Here is a 22795-nt window from a genome sequence, read left to right on the forward strand (position 1 = left end):
CAGTAGTATATCATGTGTCAGAAAGAACAACCAAAATCCGCATAGATATTTCAAGACATCAGTAATCCCTCTAGAATTCTCCTCACTTAGAACTTTCTGAACAAAAGAACACCTCACAGTTTCAAAGCATTTAGTGTCAGCCACAGACTCTAAAGGCAGGCCTCCTAAAGCTTCCTCTCTGCCTCCAACACCCCCTTCACCCCAGCACATCCCACTCCGCCCCTGAGGAGGAATTGTGGGGCCAGTCAAGGGCACAAGGAAGCTACCAGAGTAAGAGGTGAAGAGTTCATTCATTCTTCCATGCAACAATCTTTAATAAGGGCCTACCTCATGCTAGGTGCTGTGAGAGGTGCTAGGATTAAGGGGTAAATATGGGTGCCTGGGTGGCTCGGTTGGTTAAGTGTCTGACTCTTGATTTCAACTCAGGTCATGATCTCAGGGTGGTGAGATTCTCTCTCTCCCTCTCCCTATGCTTTTCCCCTTCTCTTAAAAAAAAAAAAAAAAAAGGTAAACATATGTGGTCCCTGCCCTTGTAGATCTTAGAGTCTAGTCAGCAAGATTTTCCATAAACAAGTGAAAAACCACATAGATACCAATCATATTATATGTTATGAAGGAAACAAACAGGAATCTGCACCAGAAGAAAAGTGGGGGGGGCATACTTTAATTAGGGTAGACAGGGAAGGCCATCCTGAAGAGGTCATTTCTGAGCTGGGGCCTAAATGATAAGAGCGAGCCATGAAAGAGCAGGAGGACAACATTTCTGATAAAGGGGACAAAGCATGTGCAAAGGTCCTGGTATAGGAAAGAGCTCCATAAGGGTGGCAGGCTCAGAGCAGAGGCTGGCCACCCATCAGACATGGGAGGCCACAGGAGGGAGTTTGGGTATCATTGTAAGTGTAACAGAAATCACTGAAGAGGGCGCCTGGGTGGCTCAGTTGGTTAAGCGACTGCCTTCGGCTCAGGTCATGATCCTGGAGTCCCGGGATCGAGTCCCGCATCGGGCTCCCTGCTCGGCGGAGAGCCTGCTTCTCCCTCTGACCCTCCCCCCTCTCATGTGCTCTCTCTCTCTCTCATTCTCTCTGTCTCAAATAAATAAATAAAATCTTTAAAAAAAAAAAAAAGAAATCACTGAAGAGTATTAGGAGAGAATACTCAGTTTCAATCCATTTTGCTGTTATATGGAGAAGGTTGAGCATGGAAGCAGGAAGACCAGTTTGGAGGTGGTGAGTGCTTTAGATGAGAAGAGACTGTGGACACCAGAGTGTTGGCAGTGTGGAGCTAGAAAGTGAACAGATTTGCTAAACATTTTGGAGGAGAATGGACAGGATTAGCTAATGGATTGGATGTGAGGGTGATGGGATGGTAGGAGGTGGCAAGGTCAATGCTGGTTTCTGTCTTGAGCAACTGGCAAGATGGCGGCTCCATTTTCTGAGAAAGAGGAGCCCTGGCCAGGTTTGGCAGTGAGTATAACATGTCCACTTCAGGACCTGTTGACCTAAAGGTGTCTGGGACACTCCTATAGATAATGTCTATAACAGATGTGTAAGGTAGGCAGTTAGATGCGAGTCAGGAACTGAAAGGAGGGCTGGGCTGCAGACTGGGCACCGGGATGAGGATGAATGTTCCTAGGGAGAGAGTGCTGGCAGAGAGGATGGCCCGGGGCAAGCCTGGAAGCACACCATCATTTAGACGGCAGGCAGAGGTCACAGCAGAGACCAAGGCAGGAAGAAAGCTAGTCAGTGTGGTATCAACCGAGCCAAAAAAGTAGAGTTTCAAGAAGGAAGAAGCCTACTATGCCAAATGCTGCTGACAAGTGAGTAAGTTGGGGGCAAAAGCAGGAGCCCCGGGTTTGGCCATGTGGTGATAGTTGGTGACCAGAATAAGAGGAATGAGCAGAGTAAAGCATAGATGATACTTATTATGGGTCTGTTCCATTCAGAGAGGATTTCCTGCTTCTTTTTCATGTGGCTTGTCTGCCCAGAAGGAAACTCCTAATTAGCCAACCCCACCATCACCCCCCAAAATCCTGGTAAGAATCAGGGCAGAGCTCAGGAAACTGAAGTTATAGCTTGAGATTTGTCTTTGCCTCGGGTGGTATAGAGAAGGGATGTCTTTCATCTTCTCATAGAATGGTCAGTTGGAAGACATGAAGCCAGAGAATAGGTCTCAGAAAAGTGGCCAAGCAGCAGGCTGCCATCTTGCTTTGGCAAGGCCCTAAGCTAAGGGGACAAGATGGACCACTCTGACTTACAATAATAGAAGGGATTAGGAAACTGGGGGGTGTGGGTGGGGAAGAAGCAGCACCTATGTTGGCCAAGTCTTTGTCTTGGGGCATTCACATCTAGCAGAGGCTCGGAGGAGAGCTGGGAGTTTGGTTTCTGGTTAAATCTCTCAGTGGGGCATATCCCAGTTTGCAAACAGGACTTGCATTTCACCCCTCCCCTGGTGAGGTAGCCCAGGTGGTTCTGTAGATCTGTGCGGAACTCCCACATTGATGTTAACAGGAAAGCAAATCAAGCAATCCTGAGAACATAAAAACCCAACCCCGAACATTACTTATATACAAACTAAACAGCATGCACCAGAATATAAAGAAACACACACTTGTGCTTAATTGTCACATTGCCCAGCATAGAAGGCAGGCAATTTGGTCACCTCGAGTGATCACTTTATGATCAAGAGCCTTTCCTTAATTGCCAGAAATGTCTAAGGGCCTCCCCTCCAGGGACACCTGCCAGGATTAGAAAGGAGAACACTCCCCCAAATTCATCTATAATCACAATTTAGTATTATTAAAGAGCAGCCTGCGGAATAAGCCTTGGGGACCAGGGCTCTTGCCCCTGATAAAGGGATGAAAAAAATGGATTGCTGAATCGTTCATTCTTCTTCTTTGCTTATGCCTATCCTTTCCGAAGGAGCACTTTCGAAACTTTGCATTTTCCCTTCAAATGTATCTTGACCTTCCTATGTTGCCACTCCTTTCTCCATGTCTGACTACATTATTAAGTGGAATAGTTCAATTAGGGGTTAGTTGCATAATTTAGAAATTTGTGACTTGGAGAGCAGTAGAAATGTTTGTGGGGGGGTGGGGGGAGATAACTCAATCCTGCACAAAGGCCGTAAAGCACACCTACATTCGTGGGACTCCATCCCACATGGAGTCCTGTGCTCATGCTTTTCTCTATGCTTCGGAACGGCCCCTGACCATGGATTCAAATTCTCATTGGTGTAGTTTTATTTTTCCTCTTCAGCTTTTCTGCTCCTACTGATGCAGAAGTCATCCACTCCATTTCCGTGTGGCTATTTTAGACATTATAACGTGCTCATTTAACTTGGTAGTGTATAATAGAAGTCATTATCTCTAGCCCCACCCCCCGCAATCCAAGGCAGCCTTAGAATGCCTTCATTCCAACCATCCTCCTCCCAATTTACATTCTATTTTCATCCAGCATTTTAACTCATTCTTTTTTTAAATCACCATAAGTTGAACAAATTGCTTGCCATTTGCTTTTGGTATCTCCGACCTCCCTTCTGAGATCATTTTCCTTCCTCCTGGAGCATTCCCGTTAGCCTTTCCCATTACTGAGGGTCTGTAGGTGATAAAGTTTATTTCCGCGCATCTGAAAATGTCTTTATCTTGCCTCTGTTTCAGAAGATACTTTCAGGGAGTAAATAGGCTGGCAGGTTTTTTTCTTCAAGACTTGAAGCTGTTACTTCACTGTCTCCCAGCTTCTTTGTTGCTAATGAGAAACCAGCTATCAGTCTAACAGCAGTTACTATTTGGGAAATCCATCTTGTTAATCTGGCTGCTTCTGGCATCTTCATGTGTAAGGTGTCCACAGTCACACAGTGGCTAGATGTCTGCCCTTCATCCTGCGTGGGGATTTTTGCTACTTCTTGAATCTGAGGGTTAATTTTTCAAAAATTCTAGGAAATAATGTGACTCTCTCTTCAAGGATGGCCTCCTCCTTCGAATATTGTACCTCCCTCTCTTTGTTAGCTCCTCTTTGGTTTTATTTTAGCTTTGGGGACTTTCCATTACTTTCTTGTCAGAAGTCAGACATTTAAACATCTTTTCAAAAATATTTTAGTCAACGTTTTAAGTGTCTTATAATGTTTGTTTCGGGCTACTGTTGCATTCTACAGCCAGAAACAGAAGTCACTCAAGACCTTGTTTCCTTTGGATGGATAACTCGCTCACGTGAAGGGTGTGGGCATGATTCAGAAGGAAGCGGGGATTTTATGGGCATGTATCAGTCAGGACCCCAGGAGGGACACAGAAGCCCACTGAGGGATTGCAAGGAGGAAGGTCTTAGAGGCACAGGGAACTGTTGGAAAGGGTAGGGCAGTAAGAGTCAGGGAAACTTCTGCGAGAAGGGGTGATTTAAGGGAGCTGGCCAACAGGCTGTGGCTACTGTCATAAGTCTCTGGGAGCTGCTACCATCGATGCCAGATGCTTGTAGTGTAAAGTGTGTGAATCCTGGGTGCTTGTCCTGCAGCCACGGCTAACCTCGGGTCTGTTTCCCCACACAGCTGTTTTCAGCTGCCGCTAGAGAATAATAGCTTCTTCTCTTGCACCACTCGTGAGAGTGCCCTTTATTGCCTGGCTCTCACTGGGAACCATATGGAGAAAGGTATTCTAGGAGCTGTGTGTAGTTCTGGGCTTTATACCCTTGCTACTCAGGGGAGGATGGAGAAGGAGTAATGGTGATTCCAAGGAGACAGTGATTTGGCACTTGGGTCCTTATGTATCGCTGAAAGCTTCATGTTGCACATATATTATTTTCTTTGTTCCTAATAACATCACGGAGAAGAACAAGAAACATATACCTACTTTTTATTTTTTAAGTAAAATCAGAGAAAAGGATGAAACAGAACAGAGCAGTCTTTTTTTTTTTTTTAAGATTTATTTATTTATTTGAGAGAGAGAGCAAGCGCGTGCATGCAAGCACAGGGGGAAGGAGCAGAGGGAGAGGGAGAAAGAGTCTCAAGCAGATTCCGAATTGTGCGCAGAGCCAGACGTAGGGCTCGATCTCATGACCCTGAGATCATGACCTGAGCCAAAACCAAGAGTCGGACGCTCAACCAACTGTGCTACCAGGTACCCCCTAAACACACTTATTTTAAGGAACCCAATACCCAGAGAGGTTTACCAACTTTCCCAGAATCACACAGTAAGACAATGGCAGAAATGGGACCAAAATTGAGGTTTTCTGGTACTTAAAGGCTATTCTCTTCATGAAATCAAAACTTAACTTGTAGGAAACATCGGAGATCAATCATTTTTGCAACTTAGACACAGAGCGAAGAAATTTTGCTTCCATTCACCCTAATCTGACCTTTAAGGATCAAGCTCCAGCACCTTTTTTCCTAATAATTTATCCCTTTCAACTCTTCAGCCCAAGAAGCAACTTAACGGATGTGAAGATAGCAAATGCTTCACCAGACAGTCCATTTTCTGATGACCTGCACTTGAAGATGTCTCAGATTATCTGTGCCATGCTCCAGAAGTCACCACCTCAAAAAAACCCATGAACGTTAAGTCCCATTCTCCCTGGATAGGTAACTCATACTCCATTTGTCAAATATCATTCGACAAATATTTCTTAAGCACCTTTTGTGTAAGGCTTACAATTTCTGTGATCATCATAATATTTTAATGCTACTAACTCTGACATTATTAGGTTAGCAAAGTATTTTAAAATATGTCAGTAAAAGTATGCATATTAATTAAAATGTTCCCACATATAAGCTTTATACTAACCTCCCAGGGCTGATGGGAGACAAAAGACTTTTATTAAATACTATTTGATAGGTTAAGTATTTTAGTATCTCTGCCAATCATTGCTATAAATGCATATTGAATAAAAATGAATAAAAGAATATTTATTGTCAAGCTTGAAATGGGTGAAAAAGGGAACTGTCACTGTATTATTTTCTGTTCGAGTCAGATGTCCTCAGACAATAGCAAAAAACAGCATTTTCAAGCAATGGCCACACCCTCTTGCCACTTACTAACATCATGTTTTCATTCTGTGTTTAAACATTCATAATTAGACAGCTGATTCTCTGAGTGGAGAGATGGGGTGCGGGCCAACATGCCTGTAGGTTTTTGTGTTAAAGGAGCGTCTTTTTAATGGCATCCATGGTATTTTCAGTTATTTTAGTTGTTCAAGGGCAGTAAGTATGTTCATGACAAGAAAGGCAGGACGAAATGTGCAAAAAGCCACAAGTGAGAGAAGACACCGTCTCTCTCCAATCATACAAAAAGTAGAGTGTCCATAGAGTACACGAACTCTTAGATAATTGGCAAAAAATGTATACTTTCACAATGGGAATGTATGAAAAAATTTCACAGAAGCATGAATGAAAGCTTTAAGAAGTCCAAGTTCTACCCACATTTTGATAACTCTAGCTCCCCACACAAGTATGTGTCTTACAGCCCAGCCCTCACTCCCAGATTTAATCAAGGCAGCCTTACGTGGGTTGAAATCAGTGGAATAAGAAGCTGCTATGTTTTTTGATCTTCTCCATCATGATAAGTGAGAAAGGCATTTGTGATAAGTAAGAAAAACCATCTGATTAAAAGGAAAGTACATTCAGCTAATCACAGAGCTGACCTCACCAGTCAGAGGTTGTACAAGTCAGCTAGCCCCAAGCTGCATTTGGTCGGCACACATATTGTCTACTTTAGCAGTGGCCCCAAAACTCTGAGCCAGTACTTTTAAATATGAAGGTTTCACATTTTGTAAAATGCAGATTTCCAACTTGGGTTTGTTCTTTTTTTTTTTTTTTTTTTTTTTTTAATGACAGCTACCCTCTTTGGACCATATAAAATGCCTCCCTACTGTTTCCACAGCACTGAGGGGATTTTTCTCCCTTCTCACTGTTCCTATGCTTAAAGAACTGCTCTGTTTTCAAAGAGGAGAAAATTAAAGTGAAATCTAGTGAAGTCTAGAATCTCTGTGAGGTTTCTTCTGTGTGCTTGCCTCCCTCAGTTTCCTTACCCTCCCAGCCCCTTCAGATATCCACATTTGTGACCTTGGATTGGGTCTTAACTTTATTGGCCCAATGGCACCACATCAATATACCATGCAGGGCCAGATCCAGAAAACCAAAGGTAAGAGCAGAATATCCATGCAACTGTGAACTCAGCCTCAGACTGGCATCCGTGCCAATCAAACCATTTATGCAGGCCTAGAATCACGTCTCTCATCTGCCCCTTGGTTTTTATTTAGAAAGAAATTACAACAACCACAATAATGACCAAAAGCAATTTTTTAAAAATGCTATCCCTCAAGAATGTCTTATTTTTAATCCTGATGTACTCACAGAAGAAGGGCCCATGAAGATAAGCGATGGCTCATAATTATAGGACCAGAGGCCTTTTGGGGACTTGGAGAGTCTCCCAGTGTGAGGATCAGTGTTGGGACACCACGGTGTAGGGAAATTGAGTGATAAATGATCCATGTGGCACATCCAATAATTTTAAGACTTTCCTGGTCAGGACTGAAAATGAAACCACCAAGGTTGCTTAATGGCAGGCTCTAGAACTGCATGTATGTGGGTGCCCGATTATAGATAGACCCACCGTTCAAGTTTAGAAGGGCCATTAGGTCTGCTGGGGGCTAAGCAGAATACAAAGAGCCCACAGCAACAGAAAAGGGAAAGAAAGCCCACATTTGCTAAACTCTTAACCATGTGCTTCACACAGTGCTGGGCACATGACATATATCACAACCACACCAAGTTGTCTCCCTAAAAGTAGGCTCTGGCCAGGAGCACCTGGATGGCTCAGTTGGTGAAGCGTCTGACTCTTGATTTGGGCTCAGGTCGTGATCTCAGGGTTGTGGGATCGAGCCCCTGGTCGGGCTCTGTACTCAACGGTGAGTCTGCTTGAGATTCTCTCTCTCTAACCCTGGGCTCCTCCTCCCCCCAAACGTCTTCCCCATCTACGCAAATTCACCCAGTTTCTTATGCTAAATATCAGGGGAGTGATCTTGGATTTTTTCCTTTGCCTTATCTTTTAATCCATCAGCAAGTTTGTAAATTCTACCTCCAAAATACTCCTGCAGTCCCTCCATTTCTGCCCATCTCCACACCTACCTCCCTGGCCCAAATACCAGGACTCCCACCGGGATGCTTTCAATGGTGTCTTAATTGGTCTCACCACCTGCGCAATGTTCTGTAGATGACAGCCAGAGTGGGCCTCTCCTGATACAAAGCGGGTCATGTCACACCCCAGGAACAACTCTGCAAAGTCTTCCAGTGGTAAGACAAAGAGGATGCACAATCCTCAGCCTGGCCCCCATGGGACTGCAAGCTCCCACAACCCTACCAGCCACTCTCCCACCTAGTTGGCATGTCTCCCTTGCTCTCCCTTCCTCCAGGGCCCCGAGTTCCTTCCCACCCCAAGGGCTTCACGGGTGTGCTGACCTCTGCCTGAACTCCTTTTTGCCCTGCTCCCTACCTGCTAACACAACTCATCCTCAAAGAGGCCTTTTTCTGATACACAAGTCCATATTAGGCACTCCTGCTGGTCTTTCTCCTAGGATACTTAAAGTTTGTCCTTATACTTTAATTTGGGGGATTGTTTAATATCTGCCCCTTCATAGACTATACATTCGGTGAAGGCGGGGTTCTGTCTGTATCCTACATCATCTGTCCCCATACACACAGCGCACAACAGACGTGAACAAGACACTCAGCAAAAATGTTTTGCTTCTCTTTAGACTCCTTCATTCATCCCTCCCTCAAAAGCACAGGGAGAAGGGCAACAAGGATTTAATCTAAAAAACAAAACAAAAAAAGTCTGCAAAGATACACTCCAAGCTCATGTAGAATCACTGAGCATAAAAGCAGGATCCCCACTTTGAGCAAAGCTTTTACTCTCACTCCCACAGACGGACAGCCACCTAGTCTCATGCGGCTCAGCATGCATGAGCTCCCTGGAGAAAGAGCTCTTTCTTGTCCCCATGTGCTCACTCCTCCTTAGCTTTGCTTTTGGGTGAAAGGTTAGAGAAAATGGATGAATCTCGTGAGCATATGAAGGTGAAAAAGGATACAGCTGGTAAATAAGTAAGGCTACTGGTAGGGTGGTGGAGTCGACTAGATTTAGGAATTAGTTGACAAAGCAAGCACCTATATACACGGATGTGCCCATGAGATTATGAGGGGGTTGCAGGGCAGGGCCAAGAATGCAAAACTCAAGACAGAAAGTGTCTGAGAGCTAGGAATCCATGGGATGTTGGATGTGTGGCTTGGGGATAAGTGGAGTCACCATCCAGGAGACTAGACAATGCCCTGCAGAAATATTCCATTGCCCAGTAATGCAAGGACCTGGAGGTGAAAGAGATGGTTGCCATGGAAGTAAAGATGAATTAGACAAACTCGAACTTCCAGTTAGGCACAAAGGACCGCTCTGCAGCAGGGAAGATGCAGAGACCAGGAAAGGGGGTGGGGGCAGGTGGAAAGCCCGTGGGCAGCCCCCTCCTCCAGGTGAGGATGGGGATCCACAGCTGTCTTGGAGTGGCTGCCAGTAGGCTTCCAAAACAGCCAGAAGCATGGTGTGGCTTTTCTGTGCTGACTCTCTCATCAGGCAGGGGATGTTCCTTGGAATCTGACAGAGAAGGCTCTCCTACCTGGGCTGCTCTTGGGCATTTTCACTTCCGTGCTGAGATTGTGGGACGTTAGCTCTTTCCTACCCACTTAGGGTTTTTTTCTTTATCTTGGTATTTTGGAGGGTTTTAGGATCCTCTGTTATGAGTTTCTCCATCTGGTTATTCTCCAACAAAAAGTCATTCTTCTTATTGGTTGTATTGCACATGGTTGCCATGGAAGTAAAGATGAATTACATCACACAGGAGGGGAGACCCACCAGCATACCCTCAAGGGCACGGAATGATTTTAATTATTCAAATGCCTAGTAACTTCTTAAAAGATATATATATTGTTTTGATCATTAAAAAAAAAAAAAAAGCTTTGACCTTAATTTTGAAATTGGGATGTATTTTCTAAGGGGTATTCTTCTATTTAGAAAGCAGCCTGTTGTTAGAGAACCACGGGATAATGGAATTGTGAAAGCAAACCACTCTTCAGCACACACTGGAAGTTCTCTGAATCAGGATTTTAAAAAATAAAAAAATAAAAGATAAACTTTGGCTATTGTGTTTCCTGCTCTCAAGAGATGAAGCAAGCAGGCACCATGATCGCTTGGTTCTAATTACATAAAACTGTGAATGGACTGGTAATCCTTTGGCAGTTCATTATCACAATCTCCCCTATTTACCTTAAGACTTCCTGAGGGGCAAGATGGCTTTATTGTCCTTCCTCAGTTAACTCTGCTCCCTAATCCTGGTTTAGCTTCGGATTTCACTGCTGAGCCTGAAGGATTCATTCAACTTCTCACTGTTTCCCAGGTGAATGCCCTGGGAGAGCCTAAACTCCTTAGATTAGGAACTGAATAGAATGAATAAAGGTGTAGCTAAAAATGGTTTAAAACAAGAGGACAACCCATAAATAACCCCGAAGACCCATTCTGACCTTCTGGCCTCCAGAACTACACGATAATAAATCTGTGTTGTTTTAAGCCTTTAGGCGTGTTACTTTGTTAAGCAGCAAGAGGAAATTAACACATACAGCATGACGAAGGCTCTACCACCCCTTACCACCATGCCATCAAACCGCTCTTGAGCAAGTCACTGGAGAGTTCAATATTGCTGAAGCCAATGGAAAATTCTAATTCAAGTCATCTTACAATGTCATCATACTTGACCTCTAGAAGTTTTCACATGCAATACTTCCTCTTTCTTGAAACTTTTGTATACTTGATTTCTGGGAGGCCAGAGGGCACTGGGTTTCCTCCTAACTCATGAGCACCTCCTTCTCAATTTCCTTTGTAAAATGCTCCTGCTTCCCCTCCTAGGCACAGGAAATGGAAGGTTCTAAGGCTTCGTACTGGGGTATCTTCTCCAACCTTACTTACTCTTTAGGTGATCTTATTTAACTTGAAAAAGAATCATTATGATGAAGACAACCAAGGTTATGGCACCAGTGTGGAAATCTCCTTCATGCTCATATGTACAACTTGCCTATTCTGCATCTCAGTTTTGTTGTCTGTTAGGCATCTCAAACATGTCCAAGCAGAACAAAATTTCCTGTGGCTCCCTCCCTCACTTTACCCAAATTTCTGTGAAAACATCAGCTTACCATAGAGACATCCCCTGGGCACTCTGATTATGCTATACCTTATAGACCTACTAGTTCTAAACACACACACACACACATACACACACATACACACACACATACACACCATGCTCTGTCTCCTCACCCTGCTTTATTTTTATTTTTAGTACTTTCCCTAAAGTACCTGACATCATTTATTCTTTATTCATTTGCTTGTCTTCCCCACTAGGATGTATATATTCTCCACAAGGACAGATTTCTGTGGTTTGTTTTTGCATCCTTAGTGCTTAGAAGAGGGCCTGGTACATAGAAAGCACTCTATAAATGCTTGTTAGCACTGCCCCATGTTAAAGTTAAATGCCTTGCTTATTATTATATGTATTAGCTGGTTATATATTATATAAAAATATAGAGATATAATATAATGTAGGCTTCCTATAGTGAGATAACATTTGATAAAAATGGTGTCAATCAAGGTATGGTTTACAAAGGTATTTTTTGAGGAGAGTATATTTCCAACTATCTCACTGTATGAGAGCTGCATGGTTTCTGTTAATTTTGAACTGTGCTTCAAGTGTCCTCAGATGGATCTCCCTTACCACCCTGTGAGTGACATGGGCTGGGGCACTCTATCAGCAGGACATACTTTGGCTGGTATCTTATGTCCTGGGGAAACAGAGATGGATGGGAGGTGGAGTCTCCCGTGGGAACCTTGACCAGGTCCCTCTTTTTTTTCAGATGTGGACTTTCTGGGGAATAATAACTGGAGGGGGGGAATTGTGTTTATATTTTTTTACTGCCACAAATGTTCTCTCAAAGATGCTGCATAACACAGCCTCTGCTTTTAATAAGTTAAAAGACTGAGTGGAAATATATATATGTGTATGATATACATATCTATCTATATATTTATCTATCAATACATATATATATAAAAGATTAGATATAAAATATCTATAGTTTAAGCTTCTTGAGGTTCGGAAACCAACCTAAATTGTTCAGGTTGCCCCCAAGGAGAGTTGATCATTTCTCTTATCACTCCATAGAGATTTCTCTTATTCTCTTATCTCCCCATAGAGATGAAAACAGCTCTATGTATATCATAATGGCTTTTTAAAAATGAATAATTCTTTATTTTGTCTTTTAGATTTGAACTGAGCATTAAAATCATCTGGGAGTCCTCTTTTCAAGTATATGCTCAGTTACCCAGGAGGTCTTAACCTGAGTCCCATAAATGGAATCTATAGACTCATAGATTTCCTGATTCACAAAAAGATCTATTCCCAAAGGCTGAAAAACACTGAGCTACACATAGATACCTAGATTGTGGATCTCCTCTGCTCAGAGAAATGGTGGGGTGAGGAATCAGGAAGGCATGGGGGATGGGGTGGTAACTTGTGATGACAAAGGGTGGCCCTTTGGTATGGACGTGCCCACAGATGACCTTCTTTACTCATCATAGTTCACCTACCACTGCTTAGCAGCCCAACTATGTCACAGCAGGCTTATGAGTGGGAGAGAAAAATCTGAGATTGGGTCTGAATTTAGGGAGAGACAACATCTTGCATGCTATGAGTGAGTAAGAAACTGAAAGGTACAGAGTTGCCCTGTCTTGACATTATGACTCCCCAGCACACCCCCAGAGAGAGCCCAAAGGCCTTCTAGATTGTTTAGTCATAACACACCTGTCGGTCAAAACCAGGCCAGGACACAGGGAACATAGAAGCCCTCTTCCTGTCCACGTCTTTCATTTGGCAATAATTACACACTGTGGCTTGACACCTCATATGGTGATGTCTTCTATTAGTATTAACTATTATTTTATTATTGCACCTTTGTGTGTATATACTAGGCTCAACCAGATTTAAGATTTAACCAAATCAAAAGCTTTGTCAAATATTGACCATGGTGCTACACACACAGTTGGTACTTAATCATTTTTTCAAATGAATAAATGACAATGCATGAAATAAGTAAGACGCTGTATCTGGCACTTGCTCCAAGGTAAAGAGCCGAAGTAAGGCCTGTCTCTTGAAAGCAGGTTATTTTGAAACTTCCTTTAATATCGATGAAAGCTTTATCAGTTCTAAAATTCTGTGACCATGCATTGAGAGTTTTATATGATGATAACATATCTACCCCATCCTTAATACTTTATAAAGTGCTTGCACACATGTTCTCAATAACTGTGTACTATTTTAAAATGTAGAGGGGCTCTGAGGGGGTTCTCTGATCTATTTCAACTCTCCCCGGTGGCTACCTGAACAATTTAGGTTGGTTTCCAGAGAAATAAGTTCCCTAGCTCCCTTCAGGTTAGGATCTGATGGTTTCCTCAGTTACTGAGTCCTCTTCCTGCTATTTAAGTCTGTGTGCTCTCATTCTATCTTTAGTAGTCATTTAGATAAGACCTGGGGAGTTAATGTTTTCCTGGCGAAACCTGGAAGAACACTTTGCTGTTCTTCTTCTTCTTTCATGAAGATTTGAGAACGCTTAGCAATGAAAGAGGCAGGTTGATCTACTTTAAATAAGACAGCCTGGCTCTAATGGGAGTTCTTAGGGCACCAGCCAGTGGCAGCCTGTCAATGGTGAATACAAATATCTCACTGATGTTACTATTTGGTTTGAATAAAAAGCACCGGTAGAAAAATGTCCATTAGAGATGACAGTCAACTTTGAATGGCCTTACTTCAATAATGAGTCTCCAATGAGCTAGAAGGATCGGGCTGGGAGGATTCCAAAGACCTGATGAATCATTAAGGGGTTAGAACCACACTGTGGCAAAGGGGAGAGTGTTATTTCTTAATTTGACAAATACTACTCATTAAACCCAGGGCAGCATCACAGATGGCAATGGGAAAAATATTCCAAAGCTAAAGCTAGAATAGCAAACATAAGTACTGTTGTGGAATGAAAGAATCTTTCAGGAAAGCATGCAACTGGTTATGTACAGCAATAATCCTTATACTGTGGAAGAGAAAAGGGGGTGATTCCCTTTAGATCAGGGCCAGCCACATATGGAGGCAACTAGTATGAAGTGTCCAGGCTGACCCCCCACCATCACTCTGACTGTCACAATGGTGGTTTCCAGGTACTCACTCCTTTGGATTGTCATGGAAGGACACTGTTAGCACGTAGAGTTGACAAACTGACCCAGTAATAGTTATTTCCATATTCATTCATACTGGTATCTGAGAAATTAGCAGAGAGCATTCCTCGAGGCAAACGATCAGGGGGATTCAATAGTAAGAAAAAAAAAAAGTCCAGACTAAGGGACATGACCTGAGAAAGAGGCATGAGATGCAGTCTTGAAGATCTTGGGTTTGGAGCAGAACACAAGGAAGCATGGAAGTTTGGAGGTGACCACATTAGGGATACCCAATGCTGGTTTTGCTGATGCCAACATTTTTCCATAATGGCTCTGTTGGGAGTTTCTCCAATTAAATGAACAGAAAACAGAAGAGTCTGTGTCTGACCCAAGGCAGTTTCCTTCCCCCTCTCCTCTCTTTGTCACCAGTATCACTCCTCCGTGGACTCTGGCCCTTTCTCTCTAAAGCTCTCTAAGGTTAAGCCTAATTGATTGACCATAGGACAAGGAGCAGGGTCAACAGAAACTCCCACTGTGAAGGCACAAAATAATCTTAAGACCCTTGTTGTACAATATCTGCCTTAATTAGTTTACGGATATGTTGTACATTATCCAATTATCTGCTTCCAAAATTACCAAAAGTCCATATGGCTGTTTAGCAAGGTCACAAATGCCAGGCATTGCCATTGCAAGTGTTTGGAAGAAATCCAACTTCATGTCTATGTGGAAAATGGAACCCCAAAGAGGTAGCAAGCTTGTAATGGTTGTAAGAGGACTTCTACATAAGCTCACAAAGCCATGAAAAAGGTGTTCGATATATGTGTTTGGCTCCAAATTAAAGACACTTCCTTCACTCTTGCCTTTTCATTTTAGTAACATCTAGCTCAGTCACTTGTCCCAAATCACTTCATTTTCTTAAGTCAAGTTTTGGCTTATTACCATACAGATGGGGATTCTGGATTTCTTTTTTTTAAGTGAGAATTCTCAGTTTGCTATGTTAATCAAGCAGAGTGACATCCTTTTTGATTGCCTGGTGAATTATGAAACCAGATCGAGTCACAGATTTTGCACTTATTGTAACAAAAAGCAAGGAAGAGTGAGTTAGTCTTAAATCCAGCTGTCCCATTTATGAGCTTGGTAGCCCCTAGGCAAATTGCTTAACCTCTCTGAACCTTTTATTTTTTTCTAATTTATAAACATCAGGATATGGTTGTCATCTAAGGAAAGTTGTGGGAATTAAATGAGCTCATGTTTGAAGAACAGGCTTAGCACAGTATATAGTGCCATTAAAAATCAGGAATATTTCCTACATGTGTGTCTCAGATTAATGTTAATGGGAATTTGGGAAGGTGAGGAGGTGGTTTGACCAAAAGAAGGTAGTGGGAGGGATTCGTGAGAGGTGGGACTTATTTAATATATAGTTTTTTGTCCTGAACTCTGAATTAGGTCAGAAATTGTGTATCTTTGTCAATTAATAATCACTAACTCACTGAGTACGTATTTAAAGTGAAAGTACATTTTTCTGGGGGCAGGGCACATGAAGGGGCAGAGTTAACAGAGTTGCTTTTCCAAACTGGTAATCATGTGAGTTTTAAGACAATTGGAAGGGTTAGGAGTGGAAGAAAGTCTGTGAACTTGAAGAACCTTCATATTCTCCCTTGAGGTGTCCCCTGTTTTTTTTAATGTCATTTACTTTGCAGAATCTGAGACCTTCTTCCAAACTCCTCACTAATGTGGAAATGCATTTGTAAATATTGAGAAGCTGAGCTGGGACTCTGAATATGTCCTGCATACATGCAGTGCCAATGACTCAGACCTCCTCTTTCATCCAAGATGGGGCCAACCATGTACCAGCATGGCTTGTCCAGCTCACTGTTCCTGGCATTCAGATACCAGTGACCTGAATCTCTCAGAATAGCTTCTGTTTACTATTCAGCCCCTCAAAAATAAATGCGTGAATAAAAAACCAAATGGGGATAACTCCAAAGAGACAAGTAAAGAATAAGTGCATTTGCAACGAATGGTCCTAATCAAGTGTTAGCTAAAGAGCTGCTGATGAGCTGGGAGATGTTCTTTGGGTGTTGGGGTCGATTTTTCATAAAGGTGGCTTGACTTCTTTCCTAGATCAGAATTTCATTACATGTTATTCACTGAAGTCACTTCTCTTTCAGGACTGCGGCTGCCAAGAAATTGCCTGTCCTTACGGTTGGGTGTCTTTTCAATGACTTCAGAGGCAACTTGCAAACAGTGTTGCCTGGACATCCCCTCTGCTTGCAGTGACTCCAATTACAGTAGCTGTTTTTGCTCATTTTGTATCCTCACTGTGCTCTCTATTTATTTATTTATTTAGAGAGAGCACGAGCCAATGTGCGTGAGCGGGGGGAGGGACAGAGGGAGACGAAGGGGGAGACTCTCAAGCAGACTCCCTGCTGAGCATGGAGCCCAACACAGGGCTCCATCTCACAACACTTAAGATCACGACCTGAGTGGAAATCAAGAGTCGGATGCTCAACTCGCTGAGTCACCCAGGTGCCCCCTCACAGTGCTCTTTAAATAAATAGTGATGGGATGGAAAAGGAGTGAATAGGATGATGGGGACCGAGACGTTTGGAAACATAAATAAGGCACTTTGGAGTTCTTGGTACAGAGCCTGATGCCTTTCCAAGGTCACTGAATTTGCCCTTTACTCACCATTGCATGATTCAACCATACTGGAAAGATACCATCTAGGGCCTTAGGGTAAACGAGCTCTCGATCGTAGAGAAAGAGGATCCAGAATGACAAAAATACAAACTGGAAAATAAAATACAAAAATAGCATCATTAAGTCTGTTTTCCATCAGAGCTTTCTAAGTTAACAAAGGAAACTTGGAGAAATAAAAATAGAGACCAGTTTTAAAGATATCCTATAGACAGGTTATAGAAATGTAAAATGAAGACAAACTTCCTGACTGTTGAATTGCTATGTCCACACTCTGGGCATTCCAGAGAATTGGGGATCAATTATTCGTCCTCGTGGCAATCAGGGAGGATATAGATAAACAGGATTCACAGACCATTAAGTCATTTTATTTTAACCAATGACCTCTCTAGTCTAAGCTTTCACCAGGAGTACTGAGATCAGCCACATGGGGTGGTTTGAGTCTTACACTTTCCTTGCCCACCCTCTGAGTAGGCATAACAAGGGGACGCAGGGAGACTGGGAGAGGGCAGAAGTGACAAGGGCCCAGGATAATTCACAAGCTAGTTAATGAGAGTTGCATCTCCCCCTTGCTCAGAGCTTTGGAACGATCCTCATCCTCTCATGCCCCTTGGCTGTCTTATCAAAGTGTCTCTCCTCTGTGTTACAAAGTCAATGCAGAGATGGGGGAAAAAATAACCATTAATTTTCCAAACTTCCTATCTTCTTAAATTCCAAAGACTCCATTTCTAAGCCCTAAAAAAAAAAAAAAAAGAATAAACTCCATTGCTACTAAAAACCTGGTCTTTAGATGTATGGGAGTGGAGGAGGAGGTATCCTGCGAAGTAAAACTGGAATGCCAGGACTTGCTCTGTTATCTGAGAACTCGTCAGTGTTTGGGCAGTTTCATTTTGCTTTTAAGTCTGAAGTCTCAATACTGTAGGATGCAGGACAACGACAGGCGGAGGGAGGCAGTCATTTCTAAGCATAGGCCCTGCTGGGCAGCCGGCAGGCTTGATCTCAGTTTGTTTCCATTCTAACCAATGAATGAAAACAGAAGCAGTGTCATCGAAACGTGGGCAGTATCAGCAAATACGCTCACTGTCGCTGGCATATGTCGGGCCCCCTTCCAGTGTCCATTCATTCAGCAAAATGAATGAGGTACTCACTGTGCACCCCACACTAGATTATTTTGGACAGACTCTCTTGCTCTCTCCCCAATTGTCTTTTCCACGAGCCAACTCTGAAGTTCTCATACCCTCTCCCCACCCCTTTTTTTATGGTTTCCACTTGCAGAAGTAACATATGCTCATTGTAGCAAGTGAAACAAGATGTATAAAAGGGAAAATGAGTCATCTGTCTCCCCAGCACCCTGCATTCCCAGGACTCTGGTGGAGCCAAAGCTATCTTAGTTGTAGTTTGATTAAGAAAGATCCTTCAAACTTCCCCATTAGACATCCACAAGGATCTTGAATCAAACTTTTACAAAGATAAGAAGGCAGTGATAATTCTGGTCAGTAATGAGCCTTCTTTCCTGATGACACTGGGCAACACGGCGCAGTCCTCAGACAAGACATTCATGCAAATGCACTTGCTCTGATTCACAATAACGGGCACCTGAACAGCCTTGCTGCCCAGGAGAGGTGTTGTTCATCCAAATGGACATGTGTATTATATCACTAACACATCTTTGTGACTTACTGTGGAGATCGGAAAAGCCAGCGTGGTAAAAAGCAGGTCTCTGAAGGCGGTCATGAACTTAATGTCTTTTTCCCCCTTAATTCTTTTTAGCACATCTTCCATGCAGGCGACCCCGTAGAAAATGGCCTGCAAGAGCTAAATTCATTACAACAAATGAGGGCATTTTCATTTGCTTTAATTAATACATTCTTCACTGACGTAAAGCTCCATCCCTCTGGGAGCAATGTTGATTTGAGAAGGAGGGGGCTGTTGGCTGTGTTGGTTGAGAGCCAATTCAAGGGCTGGTCTTCCAGCTCAGTGGGCCCTGACCTTGCTCGCTAAAACTGATTGAGTAAAGTCGTTTAGGGGATAATAATGTGTACAGTATTTAGTGTAATGGACTCGAGCTAAAATGGAAACAAAATAAAGAGTCAGCTTAAAAGGAGAATGTAATGAGAGATACCTTAGCTGCACGGAGGTAGGCAAAACCAAATAAACAGCACAAGGGCAAAGAGCCAGACACAATGGTGGACATATTCTGGCCTCTTCCCAGGAAGAAAAAAAAAGTTAAATGCCCAGTGCTGCAATCTCATTAAAGAAGCTGGAATCAGGGTCAAGAGCGCCACAAAGGAGCTCTGTGATCTCCTGAGGGAGATTCACAAAATGGCGTCTTGCTTATCTGAGAGAGAAGCCAATGTCCTTCTCTGATTGAAAGAGGGTGCCTGAAGGCCTTACAAAGAAAATCTGGCTAAGGGAGTGATTTAAATCCACAGGGATAGAGCAGGCCAGGGGCTCTGGTGCATCACTAAGTACCATGAGGTCCTGGAGGTGAGGTCAAAGAGAAGTAGGGCCCTTTTCAGCAAAGTAAGACCAGCTAAGGGCAAAGTGCCCATTCTTACTGTTTTGCACAAATCTGTGGCTTTTGATTGAAGGCCTCATGGGTCACAATACAGAGTTATGGTTGGTTTTGATTGTACTTGCACTAGATCCCATCCTATTCCGTGAAAGTTCTGGGTACAAAAGGGGCAATCAAGACTCTGCTCTGAGAGTATGAGTCAGGCAAGGTCTGGAACCTAGGGCATTGCTCTCAGGTTGGATCAGGTTGGCTATTGGGGAATGACCTCTAAGGTCTGAATTCTAGGAAAAAGAAGTTCTAGCAGAGCTGGCCTCCTCCCATTCTTTAGCCTGAAGGGGTGGGTGAGGGAGGATCCAGAGGTGAATTGGGCCAGCCATATGCCCAGCTGGGTCCTCAGACCAGCAGCACCAGTGTCACCCAAAAGCTTGTGAGAAATGCAGGACCTCAGCCCCACCCCAGACTATGGAATCAGAATCTCTGGGAGTGGGGTCCAGCAACTTGTTAACAAACTCCTTAGGTGATCCTTACATATGCTAAATTTCTGGAAACGCTCACTGGATTAGACATAAATTTATCACTGAAAATTCCTATTGACTACTCAAAGCCATAATAACAGACTTTCATTGATTTCTTGTTATATGCCAGGCTCTGATCTAGGTTTTTAAATTTCTCATGACCACTTTATGAGGTAAGTCTTATTATTGTGCTCTCTCCCAACCCATTTTACATATAAGGAAACTGAGGCATAGAGACATAAACAAACTTCCCTTAAGTCTCATGGTGGGTAAATGGGGATTCAAAACCCAGAGTCTGGTTCTTGAATCAGACTTTAAAAAAAAAAAAGTCAGGTTTCTTTTGTTTTTTTTTTAATCATTTATTTGACAGAGAGAGAGTACAAGCAGGGGGAGCAGCTGAGGGAGAGGGAGAAGCAGACTCCCCACTGAGCAGAGAGCTCGACACAGGGCTTGATCCCAGGACCCCAGGACCATGACCTGAGCCAAAGGCAGATGCCCAATCAACTGAGCCACGCAGGCACCCAAAAGTCAGGTTTCTAAGAACGGTTTAGGTAAAACACCGTGGGAGGTTGGAAGAAAGGCAACTATCTCTTGGTGGGAGAATTAAAAATGACTGTGAAAAATACTGATGCCTGATTTTCAACCTATCCCCCCAGAGATTTTAATTTCCTAAGAGGTGTGGCCTGGACTTCAGGATTTCTAAAAATTCTCCCAAGTGATTCTAACTGGGACCACTAAGGTTGAGAACCAGTTGCGTAGAGGAACTTCTGTTTGGACATTTGGATCTGGCCTTCCCAATAGAGGTGGGACAGTGAAGATCCAGGGAGCGAACCCTCCTGGTGGGATGAGCTTGGAGAAAGAGAGAGAGAAGTGGAAAGTGAATGCAGGGGCAACGCCCTCATCTACAGGGCATGAGGGGCAAGGGGACAGCAAAGTAGCAAAGAATGATCAGCTGGTAGAAAACCGAGAAGGTACAAGAGTCCCATGGTCCCTGAAGGGAGGAAGAAGTTTTGAGCCAGAAGGGTGGTTCCAGAGAGGGGTGGGCAACAGTTTTACATGTCACAAAGAGGTGGCCACCCCAATACTCATCATCTACTTTTTTTTTTTAATTTTTTATTGTTATGTTAATCCCCATACATTACATCATTAGTTTTAGATATAGTTCATCATCTACTTTTGACATTCAGCCCTCGGGCTATAGAATTTGGAGCAGTCTTTTGTACATGGATGTTAGAGGAAGTCACCTCCTCCTCCACTCTTTCCACTCCCCCAGAGCAGCTCTCACCTCATCCCTGGTTTCACTTCCAGCGGTTCAGGCCACAGCAGGCAGCTGTTTTAGTTAGGAAGGCGGGCATGGGGCCTGGGCCCTGGCGCGGAGGCCCGTGCTCTTCTATCAACAGAGCAATTAATCACGTACTGAGCACTGAGCGTCTGCCAGGTTTTCCGTCTTTGGGGAGAGGCTACCTCCACCCAGCATGTGAAGTCCGTGTGTGACCACTTTCCTTAGCAAGAGCTTCCTAGAGTCACCATGAGTCAAGCTCGTCCTAACTTTCTCTGGCTCTTCCCAAAAATGTGGAAATTGGATTGGCAGGAACGAACACATGACTCAGAGCCTCCCTGGCTTCTCCTTCAACAATAAAACTTTTCTCCACACTGCAAATTTGCCAATCACCTCTCCACCTCTCCCCACACACACCCCCACCCCCCACCGCCAGCCCCACTCACATGTATATGCTAACTGTGTACGTGGAGCAGCCTCGTCCCCACTGATCTCAATCTGCATTGACATGCCATCAACTGTATGAACAAGGAATATTTGTGGAGCCCTCACAAAGGAACTCAGGAGGGAGGCGCTAGGGTGTTGCCAAGAGAAATAAGCCAGAACTAGGGCAGAGAGGAGCCACACAGCAGAGCTGGAGGGCAAGGAGAGGGAGGCGCCATGAGCTCCTTCAATGGGGAGGTTTCTTGGAGGGCCCTGAGGACAGGTTAGTATCAACTCACCCAATGCGACATGGGTCTGCTCATCCCCTAACGACAATACAATGAAGTGTTTGTAAAACAAGCACAGAAAGAACAGTCAAGGGGGAAAATGGTAGCTATCAGGGACTGAACTGTGTCCCCTCAAAATTCTTATGTCGAAGTTATAACCTTCAGTGGTTGTATGTGGAAATAGGGTCTTTAAAGAAGTAAATACGCAAAAACAAGGTCAGTCAGGGTGGGTCCTGATCAAGTATGACTGGTGTCTTTCTAAGAAGAGGAGACTAGGATGCAGACCACATGCACCATGAGGCAGGACCACGTGAAGACACGGGGAGAAGAAAGTGGCCATCTGCAGGCCGTGGACGGGGCTTCAGGGGAAACCGACTCTGCAGACGTCTTGATCTTGGACTTTCAGCATCTGGAACTGTGAGAAAATTAATTTCTGTTGTTTAAGTCACCCAGGCTGTGGTACTTTGCTTTGGCAGTCCGAGCAGACCAACACAGTAGTGATGAAACAAGATGGCAACAACCGGCCTCCTTTGAAGAATATCACAACAAAATGACTGTCATTTACATTTCTCAACTATTTGGGCTGCCCAAGAAAGCAGAGCTGATGGTATCTCGATCAGGGTTTATTTCAAGCTACAGCTCTGTGATTTATCTCTTCTACCAATTCTTTTCTAAGTCTGTTTGTTCCTTGTGCCTTTTTCTGAAATGTTGCTGGTCTAAGTTTGTTAGCTGGCTTCCGTTTTTGCTGCTCGCTAAAAAATTTACCACCTGGGAAGGCTGAATTACATTTTTTATAAGTAG

The 22795-nt window shown here is 43.6% G+C and overlaps 1 protein-coding gene across 4 annotated transcripts in view; it reads right to left on the minus strand.

The window, feature by feature from the left end:
* Positions 1–22795, minus strand: part of ADTRP (androgen dependent TFPI regulating protein) — a 64184-nt gene that overhangs the window by 35319 nt on the left and 6070 nt on the right. For 3 of the 4 annotated variants that reach the window (XM_078055700.1, XM_036100870.2, XM_036100872.2), the window contains exons 2-3: positions 18656–18790; positions 16967–17068 (exon numbers count right to left, since the gene is read on the minus strand). In XM_078055700.1, coding sequence (XP_077911826.1) covers positions 16967–17068; positions 18656–18790 — 237 coding nt within the window. The remainder of the gene's footprint in view (positions 1–16966; positions 17069–18655; positions 18791–22795) is intronic. The other variant, XM_036100871.2, reaches the window with a different exon arrangement.

Source organism: Halichoerus grypus, chromosome 9 (genome assembly GCF_964656455.1).
Source record: "Halichoerus grypus chromosome 9, mHalGry1.hap1.1, whole genome shotgun sequence".
Lineage (NCBI taxonomy): Eukaryota > Metazoa > Chordata > Mammalia > Carnivora > Phocidae > Halichoerus > Halichoerus grypus.